The following is a 19,295-nucleotide window of genomic DNA, read 5'->3' on the forward strand; positions in this document are numbered from 1 at the left end:
GTGAACTCGACTTTGTTTGAACTGTAAAGAAAAAATACAAAGTTTGGAGTGAAAATAGAATGCTAGAACTTCTTCTTTGGATATCATTCTTATTTTCTTTTTGTTTAATTTAATTTCGTTATGATGTTATTTAAAATTTGAATTTAGGTTAGTATTAATTTTTTTTTTTTTAATATTTGCAAGTTTGATAGTATATTTATCATATATTATATATTTATTTATATTTATTTTGTACAAAAATTGAACTGATTTATTTTTTTCATAATTAAAATATATAAATTTCTTTATTAATAATAAGTATTAATAAATTAATAATAAAATAAGAGATTTAAATTAAACGACTATATTTAATTTATAATTAATTACTAATATAAGATTAAATAATATTATTTAATAATAAAACAAAATATTTTTCTAAAAAGTAGAGATCACAAATTTCTAAAAATGTAAATTGTTTCAATTTTAACTTCTTTGTAAAAATAATTTCATAATTTTTCAAAATCGCGAAATTTTTTTTTAAGATAAAGAAACATTATTTTTTTTTTATCTATGTTTAAGAATAAGTATTTCTATATGTGTTATAAATATTTTAGTAAAAAATTATATACACAGATTTATAACTTAAAATGTCTTTTATTGGATATTCTATACAATCTGCAACAATTCCATGAATATATGTAATATATATAACTCGACTGTATTCTTAAGCAAATAACTATAGTCACAATACAGTGACACGTGACTATACATGAATATTAATAAAACAATAATTATATTAAATAATTGTAATTATAATGGCAGTTGTTGCTCTTTCTATTCTGCAAACTATCAAATAGTATCAAATAGTGATTCTGTATATTTTTTTCTTCATAAATAACGCATATATATTTTGGACCTTTAGATTCCTTTTATTATACTAAATTTTCATTTGATATATTGAATAAATGCAATAATTTACGAACGAAAGTAAAAAATGCTTTCGATACTTCACTTACTTAGATAGAGATATTACATTTTCTTTTATCTTTGGTCCACAGCTAAATTGGTCAAGTTACTGATTTAAATTCGAAGTGTTCCTCTTAAATTGTCCCAAAAGTTCTTTTCATTTTTTTACTATTATTTATTTTTTTTAAAACCGTCATAATTTCATTTTTCTAAAATAATGGATCATACTTACGTATTTCAATGATTTTATCATTTATAAAATTTTATATATTTTATATACAAAGTGTCAGAATTATGTTTTCCTGAAATATCCACCATTTTAATTTATAATAATGATTTTAGTGTATTTTCACAATAATTTTGACTTACGTATTTGAAATACTCGACATGATTTTCAATGTTGAATTGAAATAATAAATTTTTTTATGGATAATAATCATTAATTCATTTCATTATTTTATTTGACGTATTATATATCGTAAAAGAATAATCTAATAAACTTGTAATTTATTAATTTATTCGAGATAATAATTTTAAATATTATTGAAAGAACCGATTTCTTTTTTATCATCAAATCATTATTTCATTTAACGTGTAATTGTAAAAGAATAATCTATAATCTGATCAATTTATAACTTGTTGATATTAGTTAATAATTTTTGCAAAAGAATTTAAAATATTTAACAATAAAATATCTCTATTTTTAAAAAGTTAGAAAAGAAAAATAAATTAGATTGTCATGATTCAAAATTCAAAATTATTCAAATAATAAAAAGAATTTTTAGGACAATCTAATATTGTACATATAATCGTTTCCTTTATATATATATACAATAATTGTCTATCGTTTAATTAACACGTGATATTACTTAGTTTACTTTCACGTGATGCAAATTAGTTCGAGAAAAATCGATAGGGTTAAAAGTATGAGTGAAACTGCTTGCCGCGTAGATCCATTGCAGGCGTCTGCATCGTTGCATGATTGTACACAACCTCGAACATATCTAAAAATCGTAATTTAAAGTCAGAACATTAAGTTCTATATATTGTGAATTAGAATTTTTTAATACATTATTAAAAATGAGTTACGTAGTTTGAAATAGAAATTTTGTTAAATCGTTTAATTTTATATTTGGCGATTTGTTCAAGTAACTTTTTAACTGGAAATTAATGAAGTATGCAATTTTAATCCAACTTGAGAAAATCTATTCTCTCGAGCTGAGAATACGTATATTTATACGATAGCAAAAATTTCATTATTGCGACCTATGAAGGTTTATGTGAAGTCTATAATCATTGATTTCGAGAAAAGATTTATATTGCAGATGAATTTGAAATTTGAATATCTTTTTTGAAATATAGTATATGATATGATATATTTAATTATATTTATATAATAGATATATAATTTAATTTTTAATTACAAATATTATATATTAAATATACTGTTATGAAAATTATAAATATTATGCTGGATTCAAATTGTAGCTTTGCTTTATGCTAGATATAATATTTTTTCATAACTTCAAAAAATAGATCACCTAAAATAAATGAAATTCAAAAGTCTGATTTCAATAATAATTCAGAAAATAATAACACTTATACTTATTAATAACAGCTTTTACAAAAAATTTTTTTTCAATTAAAATACTATTCTAATGTTAATTGATGTACTCTGATTATTTAAAAAGATTTAATTATCTAAAAAATTTTACAATGAAGAAAATAAAATGTAATTGAGTTAATGTGACGAATATAATATTAATAATAATATTGCTTAAATTGTTTATTTTTTTCTAGCATTTTTATTTTGCTGCAATTTTATAATTTTTTATTTTGTTTTGAAAACTTATAACAAACAAATTTCAGATATTTATGAAAAATTTAATTTTTATAACTAAAAAAATGAATTAGATAAAAATTTATATTCTTCATATTCTATAAATATAATGCATAGATATTATGCTCTGAATATTTTAAAGATTTTTATAATTTTTTGAATTTTTTATAAATATGTAAACATCCGTAATCTAATAATATTACATTTTTACAGAATTAATTGAAAACAAATCTTTTCGAATAAGCAATTTTTTAAATAATCAATCACGAAGAATCAAATTTATCATGAAATAATTGAAAATTGAACAATTCTCAAATATAGATAGTTTATCAGAAAGCATATCTCATAAGAGAAATGCATTATAAAAATTAATCATTTTTAGATACCTAAAATACAATTCATAGAAACATTTTCAAGTATACTGTAATTTAAATACATATATTAATATAATATAATAATATGTTAATAAATATAATTAAATACATATTGCGTTTGGATAATGAATTATTGCATTATTAATAAAAATATGGATAATTGAAATTCGGATAATCAACGTTCTATCATATCTACAAGTTAACCTATTTCATTAAATTCATGTAATATTACAAAATATTATTTTATAAAAAATATTAAGAAACCGGTTTATTTCATCATACATTTCTCGATACTAAAAAATTCGAAATGCTCTGCAATTGCAATATATATAATTCGTTTTAATTGAAACATGCATTGCCTGAGAAGCAAAGTATTGATTAAAATAAACGTACACAAACGTAGCCACTTATATTTCTTTTTTTCTTTCTTTCTTTCTTTCACAATCTCGTCACAACCTCGCGCCAACTATAATAAGGGTGAATTTCAAACGATGTAGCATTTGCAATTAGCGCCGTGGTACAAAGGAAAGCAAGCTCAAATTACATTTCTTCTCGTATGTCTCTACACTTACTTGTCGTCGAAGTAGAACCCTCCACAATGAGACATTCTTATGATTTCGGAGTCGGTCGTTAGAGTTCCGCTGTCCAGCGCGCAGCTTCTCACCGTCAAAGAGATCCCGGACTCGTCTAGTAAATAACACGTTAATTACAAATATTTATATATATTTTTCTATTTAAAATGTTTCATAGTGCCGCAAAATAGAAAATGTGAAGTTTTATATGAATCGATATTTGTAAATATATTTATTTACTTCTTGCTTTAATTCTGTGGAGGAGAATTTAAAACTTTGTGCAGGTGAAATTTTATATATATCGTTTTTGTGTATTTTTTTTTTTAAATTAAAAGTAGTAGTAACATATATTAAACGGGGAAAGATATTAATTAAACTAATAAAAAATTAACAGTGGCTAAATAATGCAATTAAATCTTAGTTAAAATAAAATAAAATAATTTTAAAATTATTCAAATAAAAATATTTTTCTTGCTTTCTATTTTCGAAATTTTGTAGACATAATTTTTGAAATTTTCTGAAATTATTTCAAACGCAAGTCTGCTTATTATTTTAATATTTTATTTGTTAATACATTTCCAAAAAAATTATATATCTCAATATATAAAAGTTAAACATAGAAATAAAATTCTTTTTTATTATTCATGATTTCCAATAGTGATCAAATTTAAAAATTTTTTATTTATTTTCAACATGTACGCACAACGTTCCTTCCAATATAATTTTAAAGGAAGAAATTTAAATTTAAAATAGAATATAAAAAATTCATCATTGGCATCAAATTCATAATTTACATATTTATGTATTCATTTTAAAATAACAATAAATTTATGATATAAGACCAAAGAAGAAATATTACAATTAATAATGTAATAAAAATAAGAAAAAGTAGACAAAAGTAGAGAAGAAATATACTGCGCGAAGAATCTGGAAGAAAGGCAATTTCTTTCCACTATTAGAAAATATAATGGAATTTTTACCTTTTAAAGTACCCCATCTTTATCGTTTTCTAACCACTCTAATCAACAAACACACTATGCGAAATTTCTCGAAATTATTCACAATTTAATTCGTTGATTCTTTCGAGCAATGTATATTAACTTTCCACCGGCGAAACCTCCGTAAACAAGTATAGTAGATACTATACCGGAAAGCATATATAGTGTATTCGTTGAACAGACAGCGGCGAAAGGGGGTTAAGGGCCACTCGTTATTACAAAAAGAGGAAAGTTTTACCATATATGCCCGCTATTTTGATGCACGCAGTCGCGGGAAAAAGACCATCGCGCCCTTTGCGACCTCCCAAGCAAGGCGACTCTAAGAAGGCGAGGCTTCCGTTGTTGTGAAACGGATCGTCGCAAGGTTTATTGTCGCCGTCGATCGAGACGCACTTGAAACAATCGATGGCCCGTCCTAATCGAAATCAAAGCAAATTAACCAGAGATCTGAAAAATTTTAACTTCTATTATGAAATCACATTTAATTATATGCTATTATTTGTATAGTTTTATGTAATTGTTTAGAATGCATTATTATTTATTTTTGAAATTAATAAGTTCGTGCGAGCATTGATGACGATATGACGCGAATAGGTTAATAATTATGTTCTTATAATTTATTATTTTAACAATGATATTTTTTTATTTTGATTAATTAAGGAGAAGTAGATTTTTAAAATAGAATACTTCTTTGTTTCTTAACTTTTTTTTGAAATGGTATTAAAACATATAAAAATAATTTTCAAATTCAAGTATTTTTGTAAATATATGAAAAATTATAATTTAAGTAAACTCAATAGATGTATGAATTAAATATAAGATTTTTAATTTTTGTATTGAAATTTATATTTTCTATAATATTTGGTAAATAGTAAATTTGCTTGTGATTTGAAGCATCGAATATAAAATAATGTTTTCAAATAATATTTGATTTGAATTTTAAATGAAATTTTCAGAAATTTTTTATCCATCAAAGTATTTCGCATTTTAATATTTTTTGATAATTCGTTTGAAAAAAAGGAGAAAAAACGATTCTTTAATATTTTAGACGAACTTGAAAGATATTGGATCACGCGAGAGTCAAACTTATTAATTTCAATGAGGTTAATTATTTTCTTTTTAAAAATTTTTTACAGTTATAGTTATATAACTAATTAATTCCATTTTTTTTAAAAAATCATACATTTTTTGTGTATAAAATGTAGAATTTTCATCAACTCCACTTTTTAAAACTTTTTAAATTTTGTTTTAAAATATATGATTTTAAAAAATGGATCGACATATAAGTTTTAAAAAAGCAAATAATTAATTTCGATAAAATTATTCAATTTAATTTTTGCTCAACTCAATATTTCTTAAATTTAATTTAATCACTTATCAAAAATATTAAAGAATGTTTTTTTTTTTTTTTTTTTTTTTTGACTTTTTATTTTCAATTACATGTTAAGATTTTTCTTATAACATTTAAAGCGAGATCGTGTTGAAGCAAGATTGAAAGATGAGAATTTGAATATCGTAGACACGATATTAAAAATTCTAAAATCATTACGCGAGAAACTTGGAGAAAAAGTAATTTAAATAATTTAAATTCGAAAAAATTGTAATTTAGAAAGAATGATTTTTTTTTTGATTTTTTATTTTCAATTATATGCTAAAATTTTTTTTTGCCATATTTTTGAAGATTATGTTGAGATTGAAAGATGAAAATTTGAATGTCGTAGACAGGATATTAAAAATTCTGAAATCATTGCACGAGGAATTTGGAGAAAAAGTAGTACAAGTGAAAGATAATTTAATTCGAGAAAATTGTAATTTAATAATTATGAATTTTAATAGAACGATTCGTATGCTTTAAAATATTAAAAGATTTTACTGCATATTTTATTGTACTTAAAAATTGCAATTTAACAAAATTCTCTAGATAAATGCTCGTCTTATACATTATTTCCAGTAATTTCGTTTTTTTTATCAAGAAATAAAATTATTTCATTTTCTTTCGTATAATTTTTGCGAAAGTAGAAAGTAAAATATTAAGAAAGAATAATATTTACGTTGATTTTCAATAAAAAATTCTATTCAAGCAATTGAAAGCTAATATAATCCAATCCAATTATTCTCGTATCTTAAGAATTTCTTCTTCACATCTTATAATCAATTTTTTCAAATATCAAAAGTTTAAAATATTAGAATTTAGAACGTTACAGTTGAAAATTTTCATCTAAAAGTTATAATTGAAATTTGAGTGAAAATCGTGAAGTATTTTACCGATGATTTTTTCCTCATTCAGAAATCTTCACGTTTCAGATTCTGTCGTGTAGATTTTCCATCTTCGTCTTTTTTAATTTCTCATGGAATTCCTTTGAAAGATAGGAGAACCGTAAATTCAACACATTTTAAAGCTATCCCATTGATTTCGGGATTCTGGTCATTCACCTCAAGATAAGATCACATTGTCTCTTCCACCTCTTCCATGAATTAGGATCACATACAGAAATTTCAATTTTTTTTACAACAAATTGTTTTTAATTATGTACAATCAATCATCATGCATAATTTAAAACTATTGTGAATAATTTATTATTATTTACATTTATTTGCATCCTTTTGTATTTATCATTAATTATTGCAAAAAAAAAAAAAATTTCTTATTATTGCAAAAATAATAAAAAGCTTCTTAGGATATTATAATTAGATATCTTGGCATAAAATATCTTTACTTATTATCTATGCTTTTAAATTAAGTGAAATTAATTAAAAATTTTATAATAATATATTTCTACATAACTTAATACAATATCTTGTATTGGGGATCAAATATATTATATGTATTAAATATTACATTTTTTTTATGAAATCTATAGAACAAAAATAATGGTTAACATCTATATCTATACGTTATTAAGTTTCAATTTTATGAAAAAAAAAAAAAAAAAAAGAAGAGAAAAAATATTGAAGATTTTGAATTTACTACACAGTAGTAAATTTGATAGCCAGAGGCTGTATATCTAACACACAATTCTACATAAACTAACATAAAAGGCTTCAACCGTCTTCAAACGAATCTTTAATATCTTGCCTTATTTATTTAGTAGCTACTTAAAAGAGTCTTAGCTATTCACTGTGCCAGATGCGAAGTGTTGAAATATTATACATAATTAGTATTTATTGATTCTTTTTTATTGAAGAACAGAAAGTTAGACTCGTAATTAAATCTCTTTTTTTTTTTTCTAAAGCTAAATTCATATCATAGACATGATTGTAAATAATATAGAAAAATTAACATAATTTGTATTTATCTATTCTTAGTACAAAATTTAAGATGCATAGATGCGTTTGATTTCAAATTAAACTCTTTGGAATGAAATAAATCGTTTTAATTCAATAAACTACAATCAATAGATACTTCAATAATAAAATCTACCATTCTTATTTAATTTTTCAATTATCTAATATCTTCAAATATTTACTAATTATTATAAATAAATATTTATGCAAATTTATATCTTATAAACACGATTATGAACATAATTAAGAATGTAAGAATGTAATGATTATTTATGTTAAATATTATATAATTGGAATTGATATGATACTTCAATATATTGAAATATAGATAGATGTCACTAAATTTTTTAAAATCAAAGATTTTTTTTCAAAATATTCTTTTATTAATTATAATTAATAGAAACATATTTTTCGTAAAGAAGGTGTGATATGTAAAATTTAAAATTTGTTTTAGCAAGAAATTTATTATTCTATTATTTAATTATTTAAATAGTTAAAGAGAGAAAATTACAAATAATATATCATGATATTAAAAAGAATAATATCGAATTAAAAAGAGAATTTATACAATTTTAAATTAATTATATATTATCATATAATTATCAAAATGTTACAATGAACATTTCATACATTTTTCTATCTTTTTGTATTTTAATATGTCATTAACTTTGTCGTAATATCTCTCTGTGCATAAACGATTACGTTTCAAGATAATAATAATATAATAAGAATAATAATAAGAATAATTGAATAATTTGATAAAAAGTTATTGCATGTTTTATTATTTTCAAAAATAAAAAATAATTTAAATTTATTATTTTGACCAATTAGACGATATTAAATAAACATTCATAATCTAAAATATCATCGATAACGTTCTATAATTAATTAGTCTACATTTTTGTTTAAAAAAATGATCTACAATCTGAAATATTATGCTGATAACTATTCTCTGCTAATTAGCCTACATTTTCGTTTAAAAAACTAATCCAAACAACACTCAAAAACTACTCTCTAATTAACTCTACACTAATTAATCTACATTTAAAGTAGTATAGAAAATCTGAAAATTATTTTACGTTAATTATTCTAATTAATAATTTTTGTTTAAAAAATTTGTTTAGTAAATATCGTTTTACGTTAATCAAAACGCTTTCATTTAAAAAATTAATTCACAGTCTAAAATACTTTACAACATCCAAAAATTATTTTACGTTAATTAATCTATTTTCGAAAAATATATAATTATTCAAAATATTAATAATAACTGCTTTTTACTAATCAGTAAAATATATCAGTAAAATATTGTGTAACGTCCAAAAATTATTCTAATTACATTTTTGTTTAATAAAACTAATCCATAATCTATGAAATACAATATTCAAATACTTATCAACAAACTATTCTACACTAATTAATTTATACTCAAAATAATATCCAAAAAAAGAAAATTATTCTAATTAATCATTTTACTATTCCATATTCTACTCTTTTTTTTAAAAAAAAAAAAAACTTTTCCACAATCTAAAATACCATACAACACCACTCTGTTCTAATTAATCTAAATTTTAATCTAAAAAAACTGACCTTTCGAAACGAGGATCGCGATCAAACCGAAACAAACGATCCAGAAGAGTCGGGGATCCATCTTTGGCCAAGCGTTGAGCGCTTTTCCCCGGATGTACGATCGCCTGGTTGCCGTCAGCTGCTGAATGCCCGAGGCCTCGAGTCGAGTTCCTCCAGAATTGTCATGTCAGACAGAAGAAAAAAACCGATGTCGAGAGATCAACGTCTTCCTAGACGTGAATCGAATCTGACCGAAAAATCCATATATAAAGAGAATCCTCGAGATATCGTGGTGTTCCTCGACCACGCAACGTGTCCACGTCTCTCGACGGCCAAGTGTGTTTTGTCGGTGGTTACCAAGGCGATGATTTCCAACGTCGTCGATCCGCACCTTTATTCGACACCGATCGATGATCTTCTGCGATGGCTTGGAAAAAGCAGTTTCAGTTTCTCGCTCGTTTTTCCTTCCACGACTCGCTTTTGCCGAATCGACCCAGCCGATATCGTTGGACGCTTCATAGACTGAAACACAGTTGGTAATTGCGTGATTCTGTTTATTCGCGAGCTTTGCACACGCGAATTGTAGGCGCAGTAGACGCGCGTGTATTATGGCGGTTACGTGTGTGGATATCTCACGTGGAAAGGTGTCGACTTGTCGTGGATTTTGGTGCCTCGTTTTAGCAAAATGGACGTTTCAATATTCGTGGGTGGGTGATTCGTGTCGGTGATGGTGATCGGGATGGGGAACGTTCTATGGCTCGTCCAGGTGTGTAGATTCTAATTGGAAACGTGTATTTGCATAATATGTATCGTGGGAAATAATATTAATTGGGAAGGCTGATTAATGTGATTTTGATTATGCTTTTAGCGAACCGAATTTTGTGGAACAGTTTTGATATTTGATATTTAATTGTAAGTGAAATTTTTTTTAAAACCGTCGTATCGGAAATGCGATGATTTGTTTAAATTTGTATAGATGAAAATTTTCAAGATTTTTTAAGAAATTTCATTATTATAACATTTTTTTTAAATTTATGAATAATTATCATAACAATAGGGTGATTAAAGATTAAGTATAAAAAAGTAGATTGAGTAGACACAAAAACTTAATATAAATTTTTATATAAAATTTTTAAGATTTTAAAATTAATGAAACTTTTTTTTAAATTTATCTACGAATAAAATTTTTAAGACTTTTTTAATTTAATAATAATAGTAGAATATTTGTCATAAAAGAAATTTTTACAAAAAAAAAAAAAGAAATTTAATAAATATTAATTATTAATATTAATTAATAGAAATGTTATTTTGTAATAAGATTTATAATGTTTCTTATTTTATTAAATTTTAATGACATGTAAGAAAATGGTAAAATTAGGGCAGATGTGATATATAAATAATAGAGAATATCTTGTTCATCGCATCGCCAGGCTATTGACTGAGACATAATTCATGCACAGTGATATTAAGTGACTACATAACAAAGTGTCTCAAGGGAAATTTTATTATACATTGTAATACATTTTGATAATAACTTTAAAAAAAAATAGTAAAAATTATTAAATAATTTTCTTTATATATTTTGTTATTATGTATAATGTTTAAACAAATTTTTAATATAAGTATGTAAATTTTAGCATGTTTCAATTTTTAAATTACTAAAAATTATATATACAATATATTATTTATTTATATAAATTATATATTTGTCAAAATTTTTGATTACCAATTACTTGTGTATAAAAATAATATTGAAATTATTTAGTATAAATATCAAAATTATTGAAATAAATATCTAATTAATCGTCTCTCAATTTACAAATAGAATATAATTATTTATTGTTAGAGATATTCATTGTACTTACTTTATGTGCGACGAGCTGCTTAGAAGCAGTGATATCCCGTAGACGGTCTCGATGAGAAATTATCGGAATCCGTGGAAACGCGGAGATAATAAGGATGAATTCAAAATTCCGCGGGTCGCGCATGCGCATCGGTCCACGGGCCAATCACCTCGTTGCTTCGAAGCGACCGTCCGTCTCTGTCGTAGCGACACTGCGGGTACACGATGTGATAGTATTTTTCGAAAAATGTGTCGATCTTTCGCGCACTCATGCATCCGCTTTTTCACGTGAGCCAGCCGCGATCGCCGTGTGCTTTATCTTGTGCTTGCCATCGCTGTTGGCGTGTGAATAATGGGCCAGTCGTCGAGTAACACCGGACACAGCGGTGAGTGTCGATTTTACATCCGTATTCGTAATTGTGTGTTGTTGGTCGTTCCGACGTTTTTTCGAGTTGCACTGCACGCTTGACATGTGTCAACTGCGAGGGCTCTTGACTTTGCTGCCAGCTCCTGCGCAAGTTTCGTTGACTTTTTCCGTGGCATTGCGTCGTTTGCGACGAGAACCTTCTCGACAGGGCCGTGTTTTCGCCGAAACAACGGTAGTTTCTCTTATAGGATACAATGATCACGTTGCCTTTGAGGTTATGTCAATGGGTACATTGATGTAACACGGCGATCGTAGAATCGCTTTTTGGTTCGTTTATTGTGTTATCGTGTTACGTGACATCTTCGTGTTTGGTATTGTTTATTTTTTTATAATACTTCTTTTCGTTGTTTCGATGTTACTGTTTGGCCATCATCGATTGTTGATTTAACTACCGCAGTGGTTGAATCTGCGCAAAACGATCGTTATCGCCATAGCGTTTTTTTTAAATTCAGTTGATCGGTTAAAGTTTTTTCGTTGTAAAAATTCTAAAATTCTATTCATATACGATACAAACGTTTATCGTTTTTTTTTTTTTTTTAAATCGTTCTATTTGCCACTAAATTATCTAAATTTTTACGTTTTATAAATATGGAATCATTCGAAAATAAATCAGAACAATCAACAATTTTTTATTATTGTTAATTATGAATTTTATAATTTTTAAGTTTTGTATTTTCCTATATAATATAAATAATAACAATGTAGAAGCTTTGTTATGTAATTATATATATATATTAATAGTTGTTTAAGTAATTAATCAATATTTTAATTAAAGTAAAATGATGTAGATGGAACTTCGTTAAAAAAAGGAATTGAATGTTTTAAATATAATTATAATTGGATAATGTATGCATTTTCTTAAAATATTTGATTCTCGAAATCGAGATAGAAATATACTTTCTTTCTTACCGACAGAACATCCAAATAGATTGTACATAAGTGACATCTGCAGGAAATTCGTAATTTACGTTATCGATAATAAAGGAAGTATTATTTTATTGAAAAATTTGTTATATTATTTATATTAATCATATAATTGATTAAAAATACTGATTAAAATGATTAATAAATGAAATTTATTAATTTATATGAAAAAGAATTACTATTAAAAATATATATAAAATTATATATAAAAATTAATATAAAAAAAATTATATATAAAATCATATATGTAATATTATATATAAATCATTTCATATTTTTTCATTCAATCCTAACTCCTTCATATCAATTAATTAATTTTCTTATTAATTTAAAATCATTATTTATTAATCACATTTTAATTTAATTTCTTTCATTATAATTTTTTTTAAATTATATATAAAAATTTTGTTAAATACAATGTAAGGTAAGTTTTTGAAGAAATATTTATAAAATATTGAATTATAAAGTGAATTATAAACTCTTTAGAGAGTTAAAAGTGGAAATTTATTTTAAGACAAATAGAAAATAAAAGTTTAGAAAAATATAATATTAATTTTTATGATTTTTAGAAACTGTTTTTTTAATGTTAATTAAAATAATAAAAAAATATATAAAAAACACTAGATAATAAATAACAAAATATATAATATAAAATGATATATGCAAGAATTGCAAGAAGTTACTAAGTTAATAAAAAATAGAGAAAAACACAATTGGTTTAAAGAAAATTTTCAAATAAATTAAATACAATTTTTCACATTTTATAGTTGCATCAATTGAATTTATAATAATAAAATTTTTAAAAAATGTTTGTAAGATACATATTCTAAAATATTTTAATTATTTAATCAATTTACATTTTTAAATAAATAATTAATTAAAATTAAAAATATATAAATTCATATTATAATATAAATTCATATATGAACTTATATATTTATACAATTTATGTAATTTATATATATTAGATTATTCATAGAAATATATATACAAATATTTTTTTTCTATTTAGTTATAAATTATATATATATATGAAAATAATTGTATATAATATATACATATAAAAATTTTAAAAATATATAAAACATTTGTTTATTTTTCAAATTTTTTGAAAAATTGTAATCTTACAAATTATATAATAATATTTACAAAAAGTTTTAATTTTTCTATATTTCATATATAAAATATTTTCATGCAATAAAGAAAAGATTTATCTAAAATATAATATATCTCTATAAAATTTATTTTCACGATTGATCTGTTTGTACTGTATAGAATATGGTATGATATATAGGAAATTTCCTCGAATTCGAAAACGAAGCCTCAAATGAAATAATTTCACATGAAATAATTTTTTCACATAAAATCATTCCATATTTGATTATATCAAATAATTACATTTATTTATAAGTTTTTGTAATTTATGTGATATTAGAATATACATATAGAAAGAGAAATTATTTTATCTCGATTATAATTATAAATTGTATATATAAAAAAGAAATTTAGATACACATATGTTAGAATTGAGATTAAAACAATCGCAAAACTTGATATGTAAAATTATCTATTAAAACTATTTTTTAAATTGTAAACAATTTAAATTTTGCACTATGATGCGAAAGTGAAGAAAATTAGCTTTTCCATCATATTTCATCTATATAAAATTTAATATAAAATTAAATTACTTATAATTTGAAAAATAAATTACAATGAACACTTTTACATATCAACATTCTACGTTTGTATCAATTTTTGTACACCATATATACGAACAGAAATTTTAAAAATATATTTCTTTACTCATCATTAATTACATAAAATAATATATTACCAAAAAAACTCACAATTTCGTTCAACGCAAAAACTCATCATTCCATCCACAAATCATCCGTGCAAATATATTAACCTTTGCACATTATATACACATCCTATGGACAGAAGCTAGATCTATAAAATATATTTTTGTATTATTTTACTTAATTATTCTTAATTACACAAAACGATCTCCTAAAATTTTCATTTTAAAAACTAATCGTCCAATATCCAAGGAAAACACTTGCACGCAAGAGCGAAAGACGCGACATCTGGAACAATATATCTCACCGACACAATTTACTTTTCATAATCGACCACTAACCAAAGGAATCCAACGCCGCATAAAACTCACCAATCCCCGCGAATCATCCGCGCAAGCAGATCATCCGAGCCTTGTTAATTAATCGACAATCGCAAAACGAGACGTTTCCCTTCCGTACAAATATTTTACCAGCTGCGTTTCTTTATCCCGCCGTGAGGGAACACCTTTCGATTTCATTTCGTACGGTGGTGGTGCTCGGTCGGGCTTGCAAGATGGTGTTGTACGTGGTAGCGGACTCGGGCGCAGGTACGCGTATACTTTGGCGTGGGGCACAGATGTTATTGTCATATGGCAGACACACGGCTCTCGGGATTCGTAGCCGTAAAACCGCGACTGCAGGTCCGCACAAATCCTTGGTAAGGTAGCTCTGTAATATTATCTAATCGACGTCACGCGAGTGAACTTAATGGAACGATTCTCGATTTAAACATCGAGACGATTAAAATTAAGCGTGCTTTATGCCTTCTTTTCGTTTTCGTTTTCGTTTTTTTTGTGAATTGAGTTGGATAATTGTACGAAAATCATAGTAATGGTAAAACGACTCGATTTAAGATTAAGGATATTTTATTCTTTTTTTTTGTTTCTGTGAATGTTTTTGTGAATTAATTTGGATTTAATATTATGAGAATAATGACTCGTTTTAAATAGACGATTAGGATTAAAAGTGTTTTATGTCTTTTTTTTCTTTTTTTGTGAATTGAGTTGGAGGATAATATGAAAGTTATAGTATTTTCTTTCTTGATATTTACATAGAAAATAAATAGTATAACTTGAGTAATTAATCGAAATAATTTAAGATTATGGATTTTTTTTTTCATTTTGATGAATTAATTTTTTCGAAAATTTTCTTGATATTATTTAAATAATTAAGAATTTTTATTTCTTTTTTTTTTTTTGTATTGAAATAATTAAGATTTTTATTTTTTTTTTATTTTTGTTAACTTAAATTAATTTTTTGATAATTTGTATGAATTTTTGGGAATATTAAGTTTTCATACATGAAATGTATTTATAAATATATTTCATAAATATATAAATCCATTTAGAATTTATGTATATAGTAAATGTTATATCAGTTAATATTTACAAATTTACTAGTATTTTTTTTCTTAATTTTTTTTCTTGATATCAACTATTAAAATGATTAAGATTAACAGTTTTTTCTTTCTTCTTTTTTTATTTTTAGAAATTAATTCTTAAAAGTTTGTGTAAATTTATGGAAAATATTATAAGAATTATAGTAATCTTTTTCTTGATATTATACAATTTTCAGATTTTGAATGTATTTATGCAAAAATTAAGATAATTTTCTTTTTTTTTTTTTTTTTGCATTATGAATTTTTTCCGAATTTTTGAAAAAATTTATTGAATTTTATTCATTTTTGGATTTTATGTTTCTTCTGTCTATTTATGAGAATTTTTTATTCATTTCTTCTACATAATCTATATTTATATCTGTAATATTTTTAAAGAAAAATATGAGTGATAATTATTTCACTTGATATCATAAATTTTTTAATTTTTTACATAAATAATTTGAAATACATCGATGATAATTTTTAGTTTCTCTTGCATTATTATTTTCTCAAGATTTATAAAAAATACGATTATTTCTTCTATTTTTTATAGCTTTATTTCTTAAAATAATTATTTTTTTTGTTAAATATATAGCAACACGCAGCTTTTAACTTTTTTAACTTACGTATTTTTCAGCTAAACAATAAACTTTCGTTTTCCAGGTTAAGTTACGTTTTTATTATTAATAACAAATATGAAAATGTTTATTTATTTACCATTATTAACTATATAAAAAAATGAAATACGTTCCACCATTTTACTATTAGATATCTTTGTTACATATGATATCATGAAGATACCATTCATTTTATTATCTTTTTTCTTCTAATTAAATAGATTCTTTAATTAGATGATTTCATATAAATCAACAGAAACATAATTGCACAACTGTATTGCACAATTTCGTATAGCATCATAAGTGAAAAGAAAATTTATCCTCTAATCTTTCACGTTCACCAAAAAGATCCTCAAATCCCTATTCACTAAAATTCACCACATTCAAACAATTCTCAACAATTCATTCTAACCGTTTAATAATTCGAGATTAAAATCACCACTAAGAAATTACCACTATCATTATACCACTCCATCACAAAATAACCGTAATCAATAAAATTCTCCATGAATTAAAAATCGGTTCGAAAAGAGCGGAAGAAACAGAAAGGAATTTAAATAGGCTTGGGTCGAGCTTGTTGGCATAATCGATATCACCGGTGTGATTAATTAGCAGCGGAAACGTGGCGACGTGGATGAGGTCAAAGGTAAGACTTCCGGGGGAGGGGGGGCGAAGGAAAGCCTCGTAGACGATGAAGCGACTGTGGTTCAGGGCAGCGACCCAATTCTCATGTGTATTTATACCTAGAAGACGCTATGCCGGCTGCGTGTGGCCATTTTCGAGTGGGGAGAAGGAGAGAGAGAGAGAGACGAGCGCGGGCCGATGAAAGACAGGGAGGAAAGAGAACCGTCTCGTGCGTCACGAGACACGGCACGGTGTCTAATGAATTTGGAAATTTAATTCCGACCGATGCGACCGGGGACGGCGCGGCATGAAACCAGTTGGTCACTGAGTAATTTCGACACCACACGATTATTTATAGGCGAGCAATAAGTAATAAAGAAGAGTTTTTAACCTTCCGTAGTTAGATGCGTCTGGAGAGTGATTCAAGTAATCAGTTTCGGGGTTGTCAACTTGTATTTAAAATGGAGAGTGTTATTGATAAGGTTCTGCAATAGATGGCGTTAAAATATTGATTAAAATATACGTAAGTTCAATTTCTTTCGAGTATTTCGTAATGAGTAAACAATAATAAAGGAGAGTTTTTAACATTTTGTAGTAATTTCTATACTACAGGATTATTTATAGGCGAGCAATAAGTAATAAAGAAGAGTTTTTAATCTTAGTTAGATGCGTTTGGAGAGTGATTCAAGTAATCAGTTTGGGGGTTGTTAACTTAAATATTAATTAAAATATACGTAAGTTCAATTTCATTTGAGTATTTTGTAATGAGTAAACAATAATAAAGGAGAGTTTTTAACTTTTTGTAGTTAGATGTGTCTGGAGATTCGAACGATTAGTTTGGGTTTCCAACTCGTGGTCTAGGGAATTCTATAATCGAGGGAATTGTTGTTGGTCGGATTATCGATGGATGGCGCTATTAAAATATGGATAATTTCACTTGAATGCTTAATTTAGAAGTCTAGAGTCTAGAGAATTTTAAGGAATTTTAGGATGATCAATTTTTTTAAGATTAGTAGATGATGATATTAAAATATAGATAAGAGTTTTTAATTTATAAATGATCTAGGGAATTCTGATTTATGAGTGTTACTATTCATATAAGGTAATGGTTATATTAAAGTATGGATAAGTTGAATTTAATTTAAGTGTCCAGAGAATCAGTACTAGAATTCTAAGATTACTTTTTGTAAGATTGATCGTGATCCATATTAGTATAAAATATGGATAAGTTGAATTTAATATTTATATTTATATTTATTTATTTATATTTAAGATAATATGGAACGTAATTCATGAATAATTTAGAAAATCTTAGGTTAAGAAGATTAGCAAGTTTAGAAAATGTTACTTTTTATAACATTGTCAATAAATGGTGATATTAGATTAGAATGTGTGAGTTTAATTATGTATTTAATGTATAAATAATCTAGAGGATTAAGATTCATAATATTGTCGATAGATGGCGATATGGATAGCAATGACGAGATAAAAATTATATTTTAATTATTACTATTTCCAAACTTTTATTTTCATTATAATTACAATAAGGAGATGTATATATATATATATATATTTATAATAATTTAAATTTACGAAAATATAAAAAAATTTTAAATAATTTTAAAATTGATGCAAATATACTTAAAAATACTTTTCTGCCCGATTTATGCAATCACGTAAGTCGTTAACGAGAAATCGCGTAATAGAGTGTGCAAATTTTTCATATTTTCTTAAACGGATACTTGCCAAAAGTTTCGAAAACTTATTAAATGCACACAGAAGTTCGAGAAACTTGGTTATTAACTTCGAGAAGTTTTACAGCTGGTCGTTGGACCGTAAATCCTAGTAGAAACAAAGTAAGAAGTTGGTTCGAGATTCATGATCGATGAGGTGCATACGTTTTACGTGTCAGACTTACCCAATCCATTTAGAAAATTAAATGAAACTTTAAATCGTGAATTGAAATAAACATTGTTCAGTGTTCCAATGTGCTATAAAACTTTGCAACCTGTCTCGATTTTCTAAGATAAAAGAGAATGATAAAAGAGAAAATGCAATTGAGTT

General features: G+C 24.8%; 2 protein-coding genes and 1 long non-coding RNA gene across 3 annotated transcripts in view; 2 read left to right on the forward strand and 1 right to left on the reverse strand.

The window, feature by feature from the left end:
• Window positions 1-613: 613 nt before the first annotated feature.
• Window positions 614-11,906, reverse strand: LOC100870352 (uncharacterized). The gene is made up of 5 exons (XM_031917917.2): window positions 11,446-11,906; window positions 9,602-10,102; window positions 4,968-5,144; window positions 3,732-3,846; window positions 614-1,949 (listed from the first exon to the last, which is right to left on the reverse strand). Exons 2-5 carry the CDS (start codon window positions 9,660-9,662, stop codon window positions 1,826-1,828), a joined length of 477 nt encoding a protein of 158 aa, XP_031773777.2. The 5' UTR covers window positions 9,663-10,102; window positions 11,446-11,906; the 3' UTR covers window positions 614-1,825.
• Window positions 11,674-19,295, forward strand: part of neur (E3 ubiquitin-protein ligase neur) — a 181,317-nt gene continuing 173,695 nt past the window's right edge. The window contains exon 1 of the mRNA XM_086910510.1: window positions 11,674-11,809. Within this exon, the coding sequence (XP_086766636.1) occupies window positions 11,776-11,809 (34 nt within the window). The 5' untranslated portion in view covers window positions 11,674-11,775. The remainder of the gene's footprint in view (window positions 11,810-19,295) is intronic.
• On the forward strand, window positions 17,372-18,857 carry LOC147658675 (uncharacterized). The gene is made up of 3 exons (XR_015292684.1): window positions 17,372-17,754; window positions 17,827-17,965; window positions 18,038-18,857. It is a non-coding gene; the product is annotated as an uncharacterized LOC147658675 (long non-coding RNA).

The sequence above is a fragment of the Apis florea genome, unplaced genomic scaffold, assembly GCF_048593485.1.
Source record: "Apis florea isolate Af1SG1 unplaced genomic scaffold, ASM4859348v1 contig_1789_pilon, whole genome shotgun sequence".
In the NCBI taxonomy this organism is placed as follows: domain Eukaryota; kingdom Metazoa; phylum Arthropoda; class Insecta; order Hymenoptera; family Apidae; genus Apis; species Apis florea.